Here is a 13,949-nt window from a genome sequence, read left to right on the forward strand (position 1 = left end):
ATTTCAAGGACAAACGGTTGTTTTGAATCACCCTGCATATATATATATATGTATATATATATATATATATATATGTATATATGTATATATATGTATATATATGTATATATATATATATATGTATATATGTATATATATATATATATATATATATATATATATTATTAGACATTTTTTCTTAGATTTTCATTCTCTATCGAATGGCATTGAGCGTATGCAACACTTTTTTAACACCCTGTATATGTATATGTATATAATTTATCACATGGTCATCTCTTGTCCCGAATTTTGAAATCAGTAGAAATATTTAAAATGTTTTGTAACAAAAATATTCTGCTGTTATATAAATGATGATAGCGAAAAGAAGATTGAAAAATAGAAATTAAAACTTATTTTTGTTATATTTTTAATTTAAATATGTAATATTTCTGTTATTATCATATTAAATAATTTTAATATGTAATTTTGGTTAGAGTATTAAATATTATAATCTTTTATGTAAAAATAATAATTAATTAAATAATGTATTTGATTTAAAAATAATAAAACATATGTCAAATTACTATTTTTATTTTTTTTAACCTGTTCTATCAAATCAAATCAGTTGGCCAATTTTTCATGTAAATAGTATAAAGCAAGGTTTATTCTCAATTTTTTTGCAAGAGAGTAACATATCGAAAAGTTCGTTTAAAAGAAAATCCTTAAAAAAAATCTTTATTTTTTTATGCTTTAATATATTACATTGACATTTGAGAAAAATATATAATATTCTTTTGATGATTCTCTTTATGCATGTTTGTTTTCGTTCAATCATCTGTAACCGTTCGTGAGATAAAATATTTTAATTTTCCAAAATCATTTCTGTACATCCTAACGGAGAGATCTCGGAAACTAAAACGTTGCATAAAGCATTTAAATTTACTTATTATAAGTTACTATCACATATCCACTAGATTAGATTATCTTCGGGGACAAATTTACCATGCTTATTTCGTTGTGACGTCCTAACGGTATGTAACATCTCGATGATAAACTAATAGTTACTAAGTGAGAAGATTTGTGTCCATCTAACAAGAGTAAGATTGAAGTAATTTCATTCTTATTAACATTTAGGTGATAAAAATTATTTTTTTTATCGTTTTGTTCTTGATTATCAAATTCAGTGCATCTTTCTTCATACATTATTTTAGTAAAATATTATTCAGATTTGTTCCAAAATTTGTTGACGTTATTTAATGTCAATTTCTGATCATGGATTTCTTATGTCATTGATATCGATACTAGTAAATTATAATCTTTTATTTGAGATTGTTGACATACATTTTCTTCATTTAAATGTACAATATTCTCTTTCTTTGGGACTAATATATTCGGTGTTTCAGTTGTATCATTAATGTGTAACGCTGAATTTTATCATTAATCTGTTTCTAAAGAATCATATTTTAATTATTTTATCGCTATATAAATAAATAAATGCGTATAATTATTATAGGAAAATGTTGTAATTATAAATTAAAAGTCTTGAATAGTAAAGACGAATAATGAACAATAATGTCTTATTGAAAAACATTACAAAGCTTAGCAGGTTCTTTATCTTTTGTGCAATAAAAATAAGATAATGACCGTGTTAAGAACTTTTAATTTTATTAATTAAGAATTGCGGCAATAAAATTCACATGAGCTAAAATTAGGGTGAATAATCATATTTTATAAATTATATTTCATTATATTAAATTATATTAAATTTTAATCATGCATCAAAAAGGAATATAATGAAAAATTATGAAGACTAATGAAATAATGTTATATTGGAGACAAAAAAATTTTCGTTTTTCGTTAGGCAGTTAAGCTTTATCGTCTTATCTGCCAACTCTTTAATCTTTCAAAATCGAGGAACTGCATACAGCTTCTACGATCGATATTTTGACAGGCTAAGGGGAGCATTTGAAATTCCATAGGTCTGCTCCCCCACCACGACCGGGCTAAGAAGGACCAAGACCCATAGTCAATTTATGCACGAAGAACGCAGTAGTTTTTCCACCGTCTCCTAATTAACACGTTCCACTCTTTGTCTCTAATTTGAATTAAATTCACTTTGTATTATTTCTTGAATTGTTTTTATAGTTTATTATATTCCTTTGTATCTCTAAGTTTATAATCGTAGCTTATAGTATCGATTTCTAATTGATAAAATATAGTAAAATATAGTATTAAATCAAACATATAAGGAGTTGAAGGCAACCTCATATTATCCAACATCTATCTGGGTCTCATAGGCGCCTTTAAAATTAAGGGAAAGAATTCATTAATTTTCTCTGATAGAATTTGGTAAGTAAAAATTAAATTGTGTTTTTTTTATAACAATAGATCACTATCTCTGATATCCCAAAATAAGGAGGATTATCAATTGTTACGTTACTTGAATATTTCCTAAAATTCTCGATTATTTTTACCATCGGACATAACACCGCTATACCCTTTCTACTTTAAGTCTTTATCCATTGAGTATGTAATGATAGATATCAAAAGGCATTACTACTTTAAGTTAGCTAAGATTAATTTTGTGTTATAAAAGTAAAATTTTTTTTTCTTTGTTTACTTCCTGAGATTTCACACAATAATAAAATATATTTTGTAAAAGATAAGTTATAATGTTGATTTACTTTGTATATAGCTTTTAACACTCTTTTAATTCCTCTAAAATATGTTAACACAATTTAGAATAAAAATACTATTTTTATTTTTTATTTAAAGTAAAATTAATTTTCCATGTACTTTTTTAACAAATTTTCTCTCTCTCTCTCTCTCTCTCAAAGTATATAATTTTCATAAATTATCTCAGTATCTTGATATCTATTAAAAACAAAAGTGTCCGTATATATACCTATATACAGGGTGTCCCATAATTTGCGAACCACCTGTCAAGTGCAGGTAGAGTAGGTTAAACTGAGTAAAAAAGTTATGTACCATTTTGCAATTTTCGCAATAGTTAATGAAATATTAATTATAAGAAATCAGCCAATCGGCGCCCGGCAGGAGCGCGCGGCACGAAGAAGCCTTCCACTGTTACTTGATACTAGACGCGCCGACAATGTGTCTATGTGTTATGTGACTATGTGTGTGACTCTTCAGGTTGTCAATGCAGAGCGTTCCTCCCACCGCTTCGTCGGCGCGTCTAGTATCAAGTAACAATGGGAGGCTTTTTCGTGCCGCGCGCTCTTGCCGGGCGCCGATTGGCTGATCTCTTATAATTAATATCTCATTAACTATTGCAAAAATTGCAACATGAGTGGTTCGCGAATTATGGGACACCCTGTATATAGTATATAAAAGAACGACTAATACATAATAGGTCATTGAGTTTTAAAACTTTATATAACATAATACACATTTCAATCTCTTCTAAAATGACAAATAGACTTACCTTTAGCATGTAAACAGAAAAAAATTATGTTAACTTACAATTAGTTTGTTTCTATATACAGGGTATTCGGAAAATCGCTCGCAGTACTTTGGGAAGATTTGGGACTTAAAAAGAAAGAAAAGCTATAAATATAGGTCAGAAAATAAGTCGTTTCTGAGTTATAGCCACTTTTATTAAAAACATTTAAGCCAGCTAAAAACTAAAAACATCGTATTTACAAATATTGAAAAATTGAAAAAGAAATTAAAAAATAAAAAGGCGATTCTTCCGAAATCGGCCATGCTCCAATTTCGTTCAAACTTTATAAATAGGTTCCTTTTGGATAAAAAAGAAGTATGCTAGAAAGATTTTTGCCGACTCAAAGGTTAAGCAACTTTTTTTATCATTTTTCTAATTTTTATACAAATTAATGGTAAATATTTAGAATAACAGACCACCCATGTCAATGACCTTGACATATGTTATTAAAGTCATCACTCTAAGTAACCTTCAAAAGGTTTTAGTCGGCGCTCATTGTTTATTAAAAAATTATTAACAAAAAGTTTAGAAAATATAGAGTAATTATTTACTATAGGGGATCATAAATAGGACATAATTTTCTTACCTCATATATATTTAATAAAGCGGATTTATTTATTTAGATGTATTAAATCAATCGCGTGAGTGGAGTGAGACAACATGTAAAAAAAAATTACTTTAAATTACTTACACCTCGCTGATGACGACCTTGATATCCGATAATGATCTTGTAGAAAGTACACTCCTAAGTAAAACGCGTGCTTTGAATTTTGCATGGAATAATATAAATATAAGCTAGGGAATATTTTCATTACATACACACACACAGACGGGGGGGGGGGTGCAAGGGGGACCTTCGGCTCTTCCTTCCGCACCCACCCCGTTCACCTCGCTTTGCGTGGAAAATTGCAAATTCATGTGAACTTTGCTTTGTCTTGCAACGTATATGCGAAGCGATGTGGACGGGGCGGGTGCGGAAGGGGGGGCTGAAGGCCCCCTTGCACCCCCGCCCCCGTGTGTGTGTGTGTATGTGTATATGTATAGCCTGTATTCTTTCGTATTGTTCACTGAGAATATGGTCGTAAAGAGGAACATTTTAGTCATTATTTAGCAGAGTTTATATTTAAAAAGAGATTTGATTTTGAAAAACGATTAGATGCTTTTTTCGAAGTAATGGCTATTAAGTATCCTTAAAGTGAAAATGTAAATGAATAAATGAAATAGATTAAATAAAATTATACAATATACAATATAAGATACTAAAATACAACTACCATGGTGACATCATAGTAAATAACTAAAATAATGTAATATCATTTTTGACAATCAATTCTAGACTTGAAAAGGACCTAAACCAAAGATCGAAACGTCGTCGATTGTTAACTGATTAAAGACTCAATAAAGCTTATCAACCAGTTTGGTCGAACAATAATTACACTCAATTAATTTCATCACTGGTGACATATAATTTTATCAATTTATACGCACTTGGACCTCAGAATGGTGCTTGAAAAGAGTAAGTTTTTTTCAAACGGTTACTAAATAATACGGGAGTAACAACACACATCTCTTAAAATCATGGATTCTCACCATGAAGAAGATCTGCTCATCCAAACAACAACGGGTTTTTTTGCTCAGATGTAGAAGACACGACATACTTCTGACCCATATCAGGAGGTTGAATATTGACATTCACTTCTCTAGCAACACCGTTAAACGGAAATTCACTAACACAGTTACACATAATCAGTTTCGAATATTGAGTTTCAAGATTAGGGACTTGAATTTTGTTCTTAATCACTTGCACAGAAAGATACATAAGATTGAAGAAAAATTAAATAGTAGCTTGCCTTGTGACGTAGTTGACAGATTTTTTACCTTGAATAGACGCAAGATTTCTGATTTCGACCTCAAAAAGAAAAATAACTACTTTTTGAAATTTAATAATCTTGTCCGGAAGCATCATACAATGCTTAACCCCTTTCAGGGGATGGAACTAAATGGCTTGTGAATTGTAGTAGTAAAGTTATCCCTGACAATATCTCAGACATGTTGAGCCTTGGTGATGATTTCGGCCTTCCGGTCACACACTTGGATAAAACGGATCGAGTGCGTACTGTTGTTTAGATAGTAAAAAATTTAGAAATAAACCATCGAAAAATACCTAATGAATCGATAGATACCATGCGACGGTCCATCACGGACTCATTACATAGATTCTTTTTTAGAACTAACCACATTAGCTATACAGATCGTCTTATTAACAAAAACTTTATCAGTTGTCAGAGGTTTCAGCGTGATAATACGGACATTTTGATTACCAAAGCAGACAAAGGTCAGTCCACAGTCGTCATGGACAAAAAAGACTATGTTGATAGAGTGAGTCTATTACTTGAAGATCAATCGACTTATAAAAAATTGAAAAAAGATCCTTTAAAAAAATTTACACAAAAAATGAGTTCGTTAATAAAATCGTGGCGGAAAAATGAACTTATTGACGAGAGAACATATAACTTTCTTAACACTACCAACGGTAATCTACCAAGATGTTACGGATTGCCAAAAATCCATAAGGCAGGTATGCCGATGCGCATTATTGTTTCATCACTTGGTAGCCCGGTTTACAATACAGCACGTTACTTGCATGACATACTACAACGCTCCATAAAAAACCACCTCATTGATCAAGGATGGCTGGACATTCTCGAACACTGTCAGAAACATGGCCATAACAGAAGACGAACTGTTGATTTCACTTGATGTTTCCTTCTTATTTACTAACATCCCGAAAGACTTAGTACTTGAAGCTATTAAAAAGCGGTGGACAGATATTTCTAACAACACAACCTTTAATTTAAACTAATTCCTACACGCAGTTGAGACAGTCATAGAATCTACCAGTTTCAGTTTCGACGGACAATTTTACGAACAAATTTATGGAAGCTCAATGGGTTCTCCTCTATCATCGATTTTAGCGGATTTAGTCATGGACGATTTAAAGACGTGCTGCATAAAAAAGCTGGATTTTGACATTAGAGTATACTATAGGTTTATCGATGACATTTTCAAGATAGTACCATGTACAAAAGAGATTACATTCTGTCAACATTTAATGGTTATCATAATCGTTTAAAATTCACACATGAATTAGAAATGAATAATAGTCTAAGCTTTTTAAATACTACAGTCATAAGGTGTAAAGGAAAACTGATCACGAATTGGTTTTAAAAATCGACTTGTTCAGGCAGATACCTCAATTATTACTCCAGCCACCCATTTAAATATAAAATGAACACAATTAATAGCCTGATTGATCACGCGATTCTGCTGTCTGATGAACGTTTTCAGGCAAATAATATCAACAAGGTAAAACAAATTCTAATGAATAATTGTTATCCTCTCCACATCATAGACCGATACGTACATAAAAGAATTTGTAGTCTGAAACATCAAAATAAACCAAACGCGGATGAGAGTACTCGACATCTCTATGTGCGTACTAATGCCGTATGTTGAAAACTTAACCGAAAAAATAAGCAAAATATTCAGGGATAAAGATTTAAGAGTTGTATACGATACTGAAAAAACTGATCAAATTAATTAGATGTGGCAAGAACAAATTGAATAGATTTAGCATGACAGAGATCGTTTATAAAATTGACTGCAAGGATTGTGACGCTACATACATAGGACAGACAAAAAGACAATTAAACACACGCATTAAAGAACATACTAATAATATTAAAATGCATACTAGTAATCATTCGGTCGTTAGTAAGCATAGGACTGAATTTACACACGATTTCAACTGGACAACACCCACAATATTACATAACGAGAAGCATACAAAAAGAGAGAAATTGTGGAGATGTTTTTTATCAAGATACATGACAATTCAATTAATTTACAGAAAGATACTGAAAATTTGAATCTCATTTACAATAATATTATTAAGAAATTTCAACGAATTTGACTTGAGACGTGTATTTGTTTTCCGATATTTTATACACAGTTTTAGTCTTCGTGCTGACGTGTAGGTGATATGTAGCATGGAAGTGTTTTTAACTTTTTGAAGAGTTACGTCGTGTGAGGTACATAGAATTAAATTAACGCTAACATGTATATAAAAACTACCATGGTGACATCATAGTAAATAACTAAAATAATGTAATATTTTTGTCAATCAATTCTAGACTTGAAAAGGACCTAAACCAAAGGTCGAAACATCGTCGATTATTAGCTGATTAAAGACTTAATAAAGCTTATCAACCAGTTTGGTCGAACAATAATTACACTCAATTAATTTCATCACTGGTGACATATAATTTTATCAACAAACAATATAAGATATTAACATATATAACTACTCCTACGAACGAATAATATCCTATTTGTCAAACTTTTTTGTTAATAATCATTGCACCGTACATACATACACAGGATAGTAACCGTGTCAATATACGTCGGAATAAACATCCCAACATTATACATACAGGGTGTCTCATAACTAACGAGCCAACGCTCGTGAGCGGGTAGAGCGGGTTAAATGGAATAGAAAAGTCCTCTACCATTTTACGATTTTCAAAATAATTATTGAGAAATTAATTTACAAAGGTCGGCAAATCCGGCGTGAGTATCAGCCCGCCGCAAAAAAAATGGCGAGAAGGACGACCCACCGCTAGGCCGGTCGCTAAATAATAATCGCTAATCTATTGTTCTTATCAACGCTTCTCGTCTATGCCCCTGGTAACCGCGAGGCAATGGCGCCTATTTACGCCGCGCGCGCTTAGCGACCATCCTTAGAGCCGTCCTTCTCGCCATCTTTTTTACAGCAGGCTGATACTCGCGCCGGATTTGCCGATCTTTGTAAATTAATTTCTCAATAATTATTCGGAAAATCGCAAAATGGTACAGGACTTTTCTATTCTATTTAACCCGCTCTACCCGCTCACGAGCTCATTAGTTATGAGACACCCTGTATATGTTAATATGTATAAAAATTAGAAAAATGATAAAAAAGTTGCTTAACCTTTGAGTCGGCAAAAATCCTTCTAACATACTTCTTTTCTATCCAAAAGGAATCTATTTACAAAATTTAAACGAAATTGGAGCATGGCCGCTTTCGGAAAAACAGCCAATAAAAATTTAAGATTTAAAAAAGTAAAAATTAAAAAAAAATTGAAAAAAAGAAATGCCAAACCGACTATGCCATGTGGTGCATCTTGGGTAACGCCAAAATAGTCCAAAATGAAGTTATTTATGTTAAAATATTATGAAATAAATTATGATCATTATAATTATACTTATGATCAATAAATTACGATGTTTTTAACATAAAAGTGTTGATTTACCTTTTTGGATAAAAGTGGCTACAACTCAGAAACGGCTTATTTTCGGATTTATGTTTATATAGCTTTTTTTCCTTTTTGGGTTCCGAATTACTTTTCGAAGTACTGCGGACGATTTTCTGGACACCTTGTATATGTGTATAGAAGTACTTTTGTCCAAAAAAAGTCCCTGTATATATCAGTTCCCCTTATATATAAAATAATGCTAAATTAATTAAATATTGCTAATAATATTTTAAAATATTAATAAAAACATGATTAGCATTATTTTATTAACGATACTTTCTGTGATAGGAAAAATCGTAAAAACGGAAAGTAAAATATAAAAATAAATTGGAGTAGCGTTATTTAGTTACTACTTATCATTGCATTGAAAGCTTCTTTAATTTTAAATATATTATTGTAGTTATTGTTGTGCACAGATTTCTCATAAAAAATTCAAACATTAATTTATCAAATAACATGTATGTCGTATAAAGATACAAACTGTATAATGCTGTTATGTAGCTGTATAAAGACAGTTATCCTCTCATAATTTATTTTTTTTCCACGAAATAAATCGCATTTATTCATATTTCCGATAATGCAAAATAAGCGTTCCGCGCGATACCTATCAAATTCAACGTTACTTTTATTATAGCTGACTTTATTTTATATATACAGGGTGTTTCAGAATGACCGTATAACCTCTCGGGTGCAGGTAGAGCGGGTTAAATGGAACAGAAAAGTCCTGTACCATTTTGCGATTTTTGGAATAATTATTGAGAAATTAATTTACAAAGATCGGCAAATCCGGCGCGAGTATCAGCTCGCCGCAAAAAAGATGGCGAGAAGAACGGCCCACCGCACCGCTAGGCCGGTCGCTAAGCTCGCGCGGCGTAAATATAGGCGCCATTGCCTCGCGGCAGTGATGCCAGAAATGTTACGCGGCTCCTGGCTCCATGACGCATTATTTATTATGGCACGAAGGAAACCCGCACGAGAGTGCGCGTTTCAATATCGCTGGGCGATTAACGTATGGGCAGGAATAATAGTGGACCGAATCGTAAGTGGATTTATTTATTGTTAGTAAGCTAGTAAGAAATTTTATTTGACAACTTATTAACAAATTATTTTCTTTCGTCGATTTTCAGATCGATCCTTATTTTTTTACCGCCGCGCTTAAATGGAGCGATATATGCCCATTTTTTACAAAATGAGTTACCAGGACTCCTGGAAGAAATTCCTCTGCACATGCGGCAAGAGATAATTCTCCAGCATGACGGCGCTCCTGCTCACTTTTCGCGTCAAGCACGCGAATATTTAAATACACATTATGCGAACCGATGGATTGGTCGAGGTGGTCCAATCTTTTGGCCGGCGCGATCGCCAGACCTAAATGTGTTAAATTATTTTCTTTGGGGTCATATCAAAGACTTAATCGAACACAGGCGTGGTACTACGGAAGCTGAAGTACGAGAAGCAATTCTCGCAGCTTTTGATAGCATCACACCAGAGGTGACGTATCGTGCAACGCGCAACATTGTCCGAAGAGCCGAATTTTGTGTACAACAACAAGGAAGGCACTTTAAATAGTTATTGAATTAAATTATGATAATGGAGTAGACCTATTGGGGATACCACTTTTAAAAAAATGCGCCATGCTATCTACCGCAAGGTGGTGTGGAAATGATAGCCAATAATAATTATTTGATAACCTATTTTATAATAATATTTTATATTTTCTATTTAAATTATTTTATATTTTCTATTAAAATATTTATTTCGACGAAAAAAAGGAGACGGGATAGAAAACGGGTATTATTATTTGTAGAGCCATTTTATCAATGCTTCTCTTCTATGCCCCTGGTAACCGCGAGGCAGTGATGCCAGAAAAGTTACGCGGCTCCCGGCTCACATGACGCACCCAAGCGCGAGCTGTGTATCTGTGGCGCCGAGCATGCGTAGAACTCACACGGCTCGCGCTTGTGTGTGCGTCATGGAGCCAGGAGCCGCGTAACATTTCTGGCATCACTGCCGCGAGGCAATGGCGCCTATATTTACGCCGCGCGAGCTTAGCGACCGGTCTAGCGGTGCGGTGGACCGTCCTTCTCGCCATCTTTTTTACGGCGAACTGATACTCGCGCCGGATTTGTCGATCTTTGTAAATTAATTTCTCAATAATTATTCCGAAAATCGCAAAATGGTACAGGACCTTCCTGCTCCATTTAACCCGCTCTACCTGCACCCGAGAGGTTATACAGTCATTCTGAGACACTCTGTATATAGTAAATATATATATATATATATATTTCTTCTAATAACCTAAAAAAATTAAATGATTAATTATTGCAAGAAGAATAGACACAAAATAAAATAATTAATAAAACATATTATACAAGAATAAAATTATATATATATATATATATATATATATATATATATATATACATATAAACACAGGGTAATTCGAAACAATCTTTTGTGCTTGAAGTGTCGTATTCCTGACTCAATTCTAACAAGGAAAGGGTTGGAAGTGTCCCCCTCCGATTTTAATGACCTTTAAATATGTTGTAGTCTAGGTCAAAATAAAAGACACGTATTTTTTCATATGTGCTCTTACGGCCGTTAAGGGGGTGAAACACCCTCTTGAAAAAAATCGGTTTTTATATTACTGAGCGAATACTGTCAAAAAAATAAAAAATATAAAAAAAAGTTTTGAATAAAAGTTTTATGGTTTTTAATGTACTTTAAAACTGCATAATCAGATTTTTCAAAAATTGAAAAGGGAAGGGGGCATTTCGAAAAATATATTTTCGAAAAATCTGCACACCCATTCTCTCTCTCTCTCTCTCTCTCTCTCTCTCTTTCTCTCTCTCTCGCACGCACGCACGCGCACACACACACACACACATACACACATCGCGTGCAGCAAGTAGTCAATCGCAACGTAATCATCCATCGAACAGACTGACTTGCTTCGTCCCTACCTATCACCCGTACTCGTCTCGTAATTCGCTAACTTTTTCATCTTATAATTTAAATACTAAGCTTTGGACAAAATTTTGATAAAAGAAAAATCGTTTTAGAATTGAATCAGGAATACAACATTTTAAGAACAATTTAAATACTAAGCTTTGGACAAAATTTTGATAAAAGAAAAATCGTTTTAGAATTGAATCAGGAATACAACATTTTAAGAACAAAAGGTTGTTTCCAATCACCCTGTATATATAATTTTTATGATAATTATTTTTGTAGCATATGAAAAAGCATTATCTTTATTATCATTTGATGATATTTATGTATATGTACATGTACCCAGGAAAATTTACACAGATAAGCTGTGTATTCTACTTTTTGATAATTTATATTAGTAATTTATAAGTCTATTCTCTCGCAAGTAGTAGTCAAATTTGAAGTTTTTTCTTACCCCAATAATTCGCACATTGCGCATACATGTTGCGTGAAAACCATAAACAAAGTCGAACAGGCCAAAGGCATTAATGATGTGACAAAACATATAATGCATAACAAGAATCGAGTAAAGTAAAAGTATTGCTCCTCATCGATGAAGAATTCAACACGAAAGTATGGTAGTTGTATTTGCGGGCGGGACTCGTTTATAGGCAATACGATATCAAGAATATCTGGCATAAATAGCCATATATAGTATATTATCAAGCTTGAGTAGCCAAAACCTGTAAAATTCTATGTAAATATAAATATAATAATATAGATTTTTATAGCAAAAATATAAAGTTTCTAATATTACATTTTTATCAATAGTCATGTATAATAAAAAGATTTGTAATGTGTGTACGTGTGTATGAGTGCGCGTGCGCGCGTGTGTGTATATGTGTGTGATGATACTATATTAATCATTTGTTTCCCTATCAGTCTATATTCTTTTGTTTTTTTTGTAATCTTCTTTTCTCAGCCAGTGATTGTAGTACATGCAAGGAAAAAAATATAAGTTTTGAGTAAATTAACACATGGAACATAAACTGTTAATATAAGTTATAAAAAGTTAACTTTATTTTTTATTACGTTCAGGAACAATAATTTTTTGCAGAAAATTTTTATAGAAATTTATGGAAATGTAAAAAAAATTTAGCAGACTACGTGAATCAAATAAATCATTCTTTTTACAGAATTTTATGATCTCGTTTAACTTATTTATATAATTTAATGATAATGATCTAATGAATTTAATAAATGCATTTTAAAAATACAATCATGATTATACAAATAGCATATATGAATAGCTAGAAAAGGTATACGTATGTTATAGTAAATTAAAAATAATTTATTATAAATTTTTTACATTTCTGCTATAAATAATGATAAAGTTAATATATTATTAAAAGTTATTATATTATTAAATTATTATTATTATCATTGTCATTGTCATTGTCATTGTCATTGTCATTGTCATTGTCATTGTCATTGTCATTGTTAATAATATTATTATTATTAAAATTAAATTATAATATTAAAAATATATTATTAAAAATATTAAACGTAATATATTATTTACCATAAATTTTTTATAGCTATGTATTCGTTGTCGATAATGAAGAGAGCATGATAGTCTCACAGTATCGTATAGAATTATTGTATGTATCGTATAGAATTATTACATGTATTATTGCGATTTTAAAGATAAAATGCGCATGTTTTGTAGATAAAACAAAATTTAACATTTTTCTTACTTAAGTAATAAAGCGTCCACAATCTCGTGGTTTCAGCATGCTCATGCATGATTTTGATCTCATCATACGTCTTTTGTAACGCCCAGTCGTTCCACATATGTTCGAATAGTTGCTTAAGCTAAAAAATAAAATCATAAGTAATAAAGGATGATATGTTAATAAGAAAAATAAATTAAATAAATTAAATTTAATAAAAATATATATATATATAATAAGAAGAAAAATAAATCCTAGTTAACTTCTGTTTTATTTATTAAGTTATCGATCGATATATTAGTATGTCCATAATAATTGGATTTATATTATAAAAAATTTAAATTTTATTTTAACACATTCGTTATTTCTATTCTATTATAAATATTTTATCGCACAATTATTCCCACCTGTAAGATAGAAAAGTAAAAAAATAGATAATAAATGACTTAACTATAGACTATATATACTTGATAAAAACGCGCGTACACA

At 31.4% G+C, this 13,949-nt stretch overlaps 1 protein-coding gene across 1 annotated transcript in view; it reads right to left on the minus strand.

Moving 5' to 3' along the window:
- LOC140673037 (uncharacterized) overlaps positions 1-13,949 on the minus strand; it is a 41,454-nt gene that overhangs the window by 26,725 nt on the left and 780 nt on the right. Inside the window, exons 3-5 of the mRNA XM_072905610.1 lie at positions 13,485-13,602; positions 12,203-12,470; positions 9,278-9,400 (exon numbers count right to left, since the gene is read on the minus strand). Of these exons, the coding sequence (XP_072761711.1) occupies positions 9,278-9,400; positions 12,203-12,470; positions 13,485-13,602 (509 nt within the window). The remainder of the gene's footprint in view (positions 1-9,277; positions 9,401-12,202; positions 12,471-13,484; positions 13,603-13,949) is intronic.

Source organism: Anoplolepis gracilipes, chromosome 14 (assembly GCF_047496725.1).
Source record: "Anoplolepis gracilipes chromosome 14, ASM4749672v1, whole genome shotgun sequence".
Lineage (NCBI taxonomy): Eukaryota > Metazoa > Arthropoda > Insecta > Hymenoptera > Formicidae > Anoplolepis > Anoplolepis gracilipes.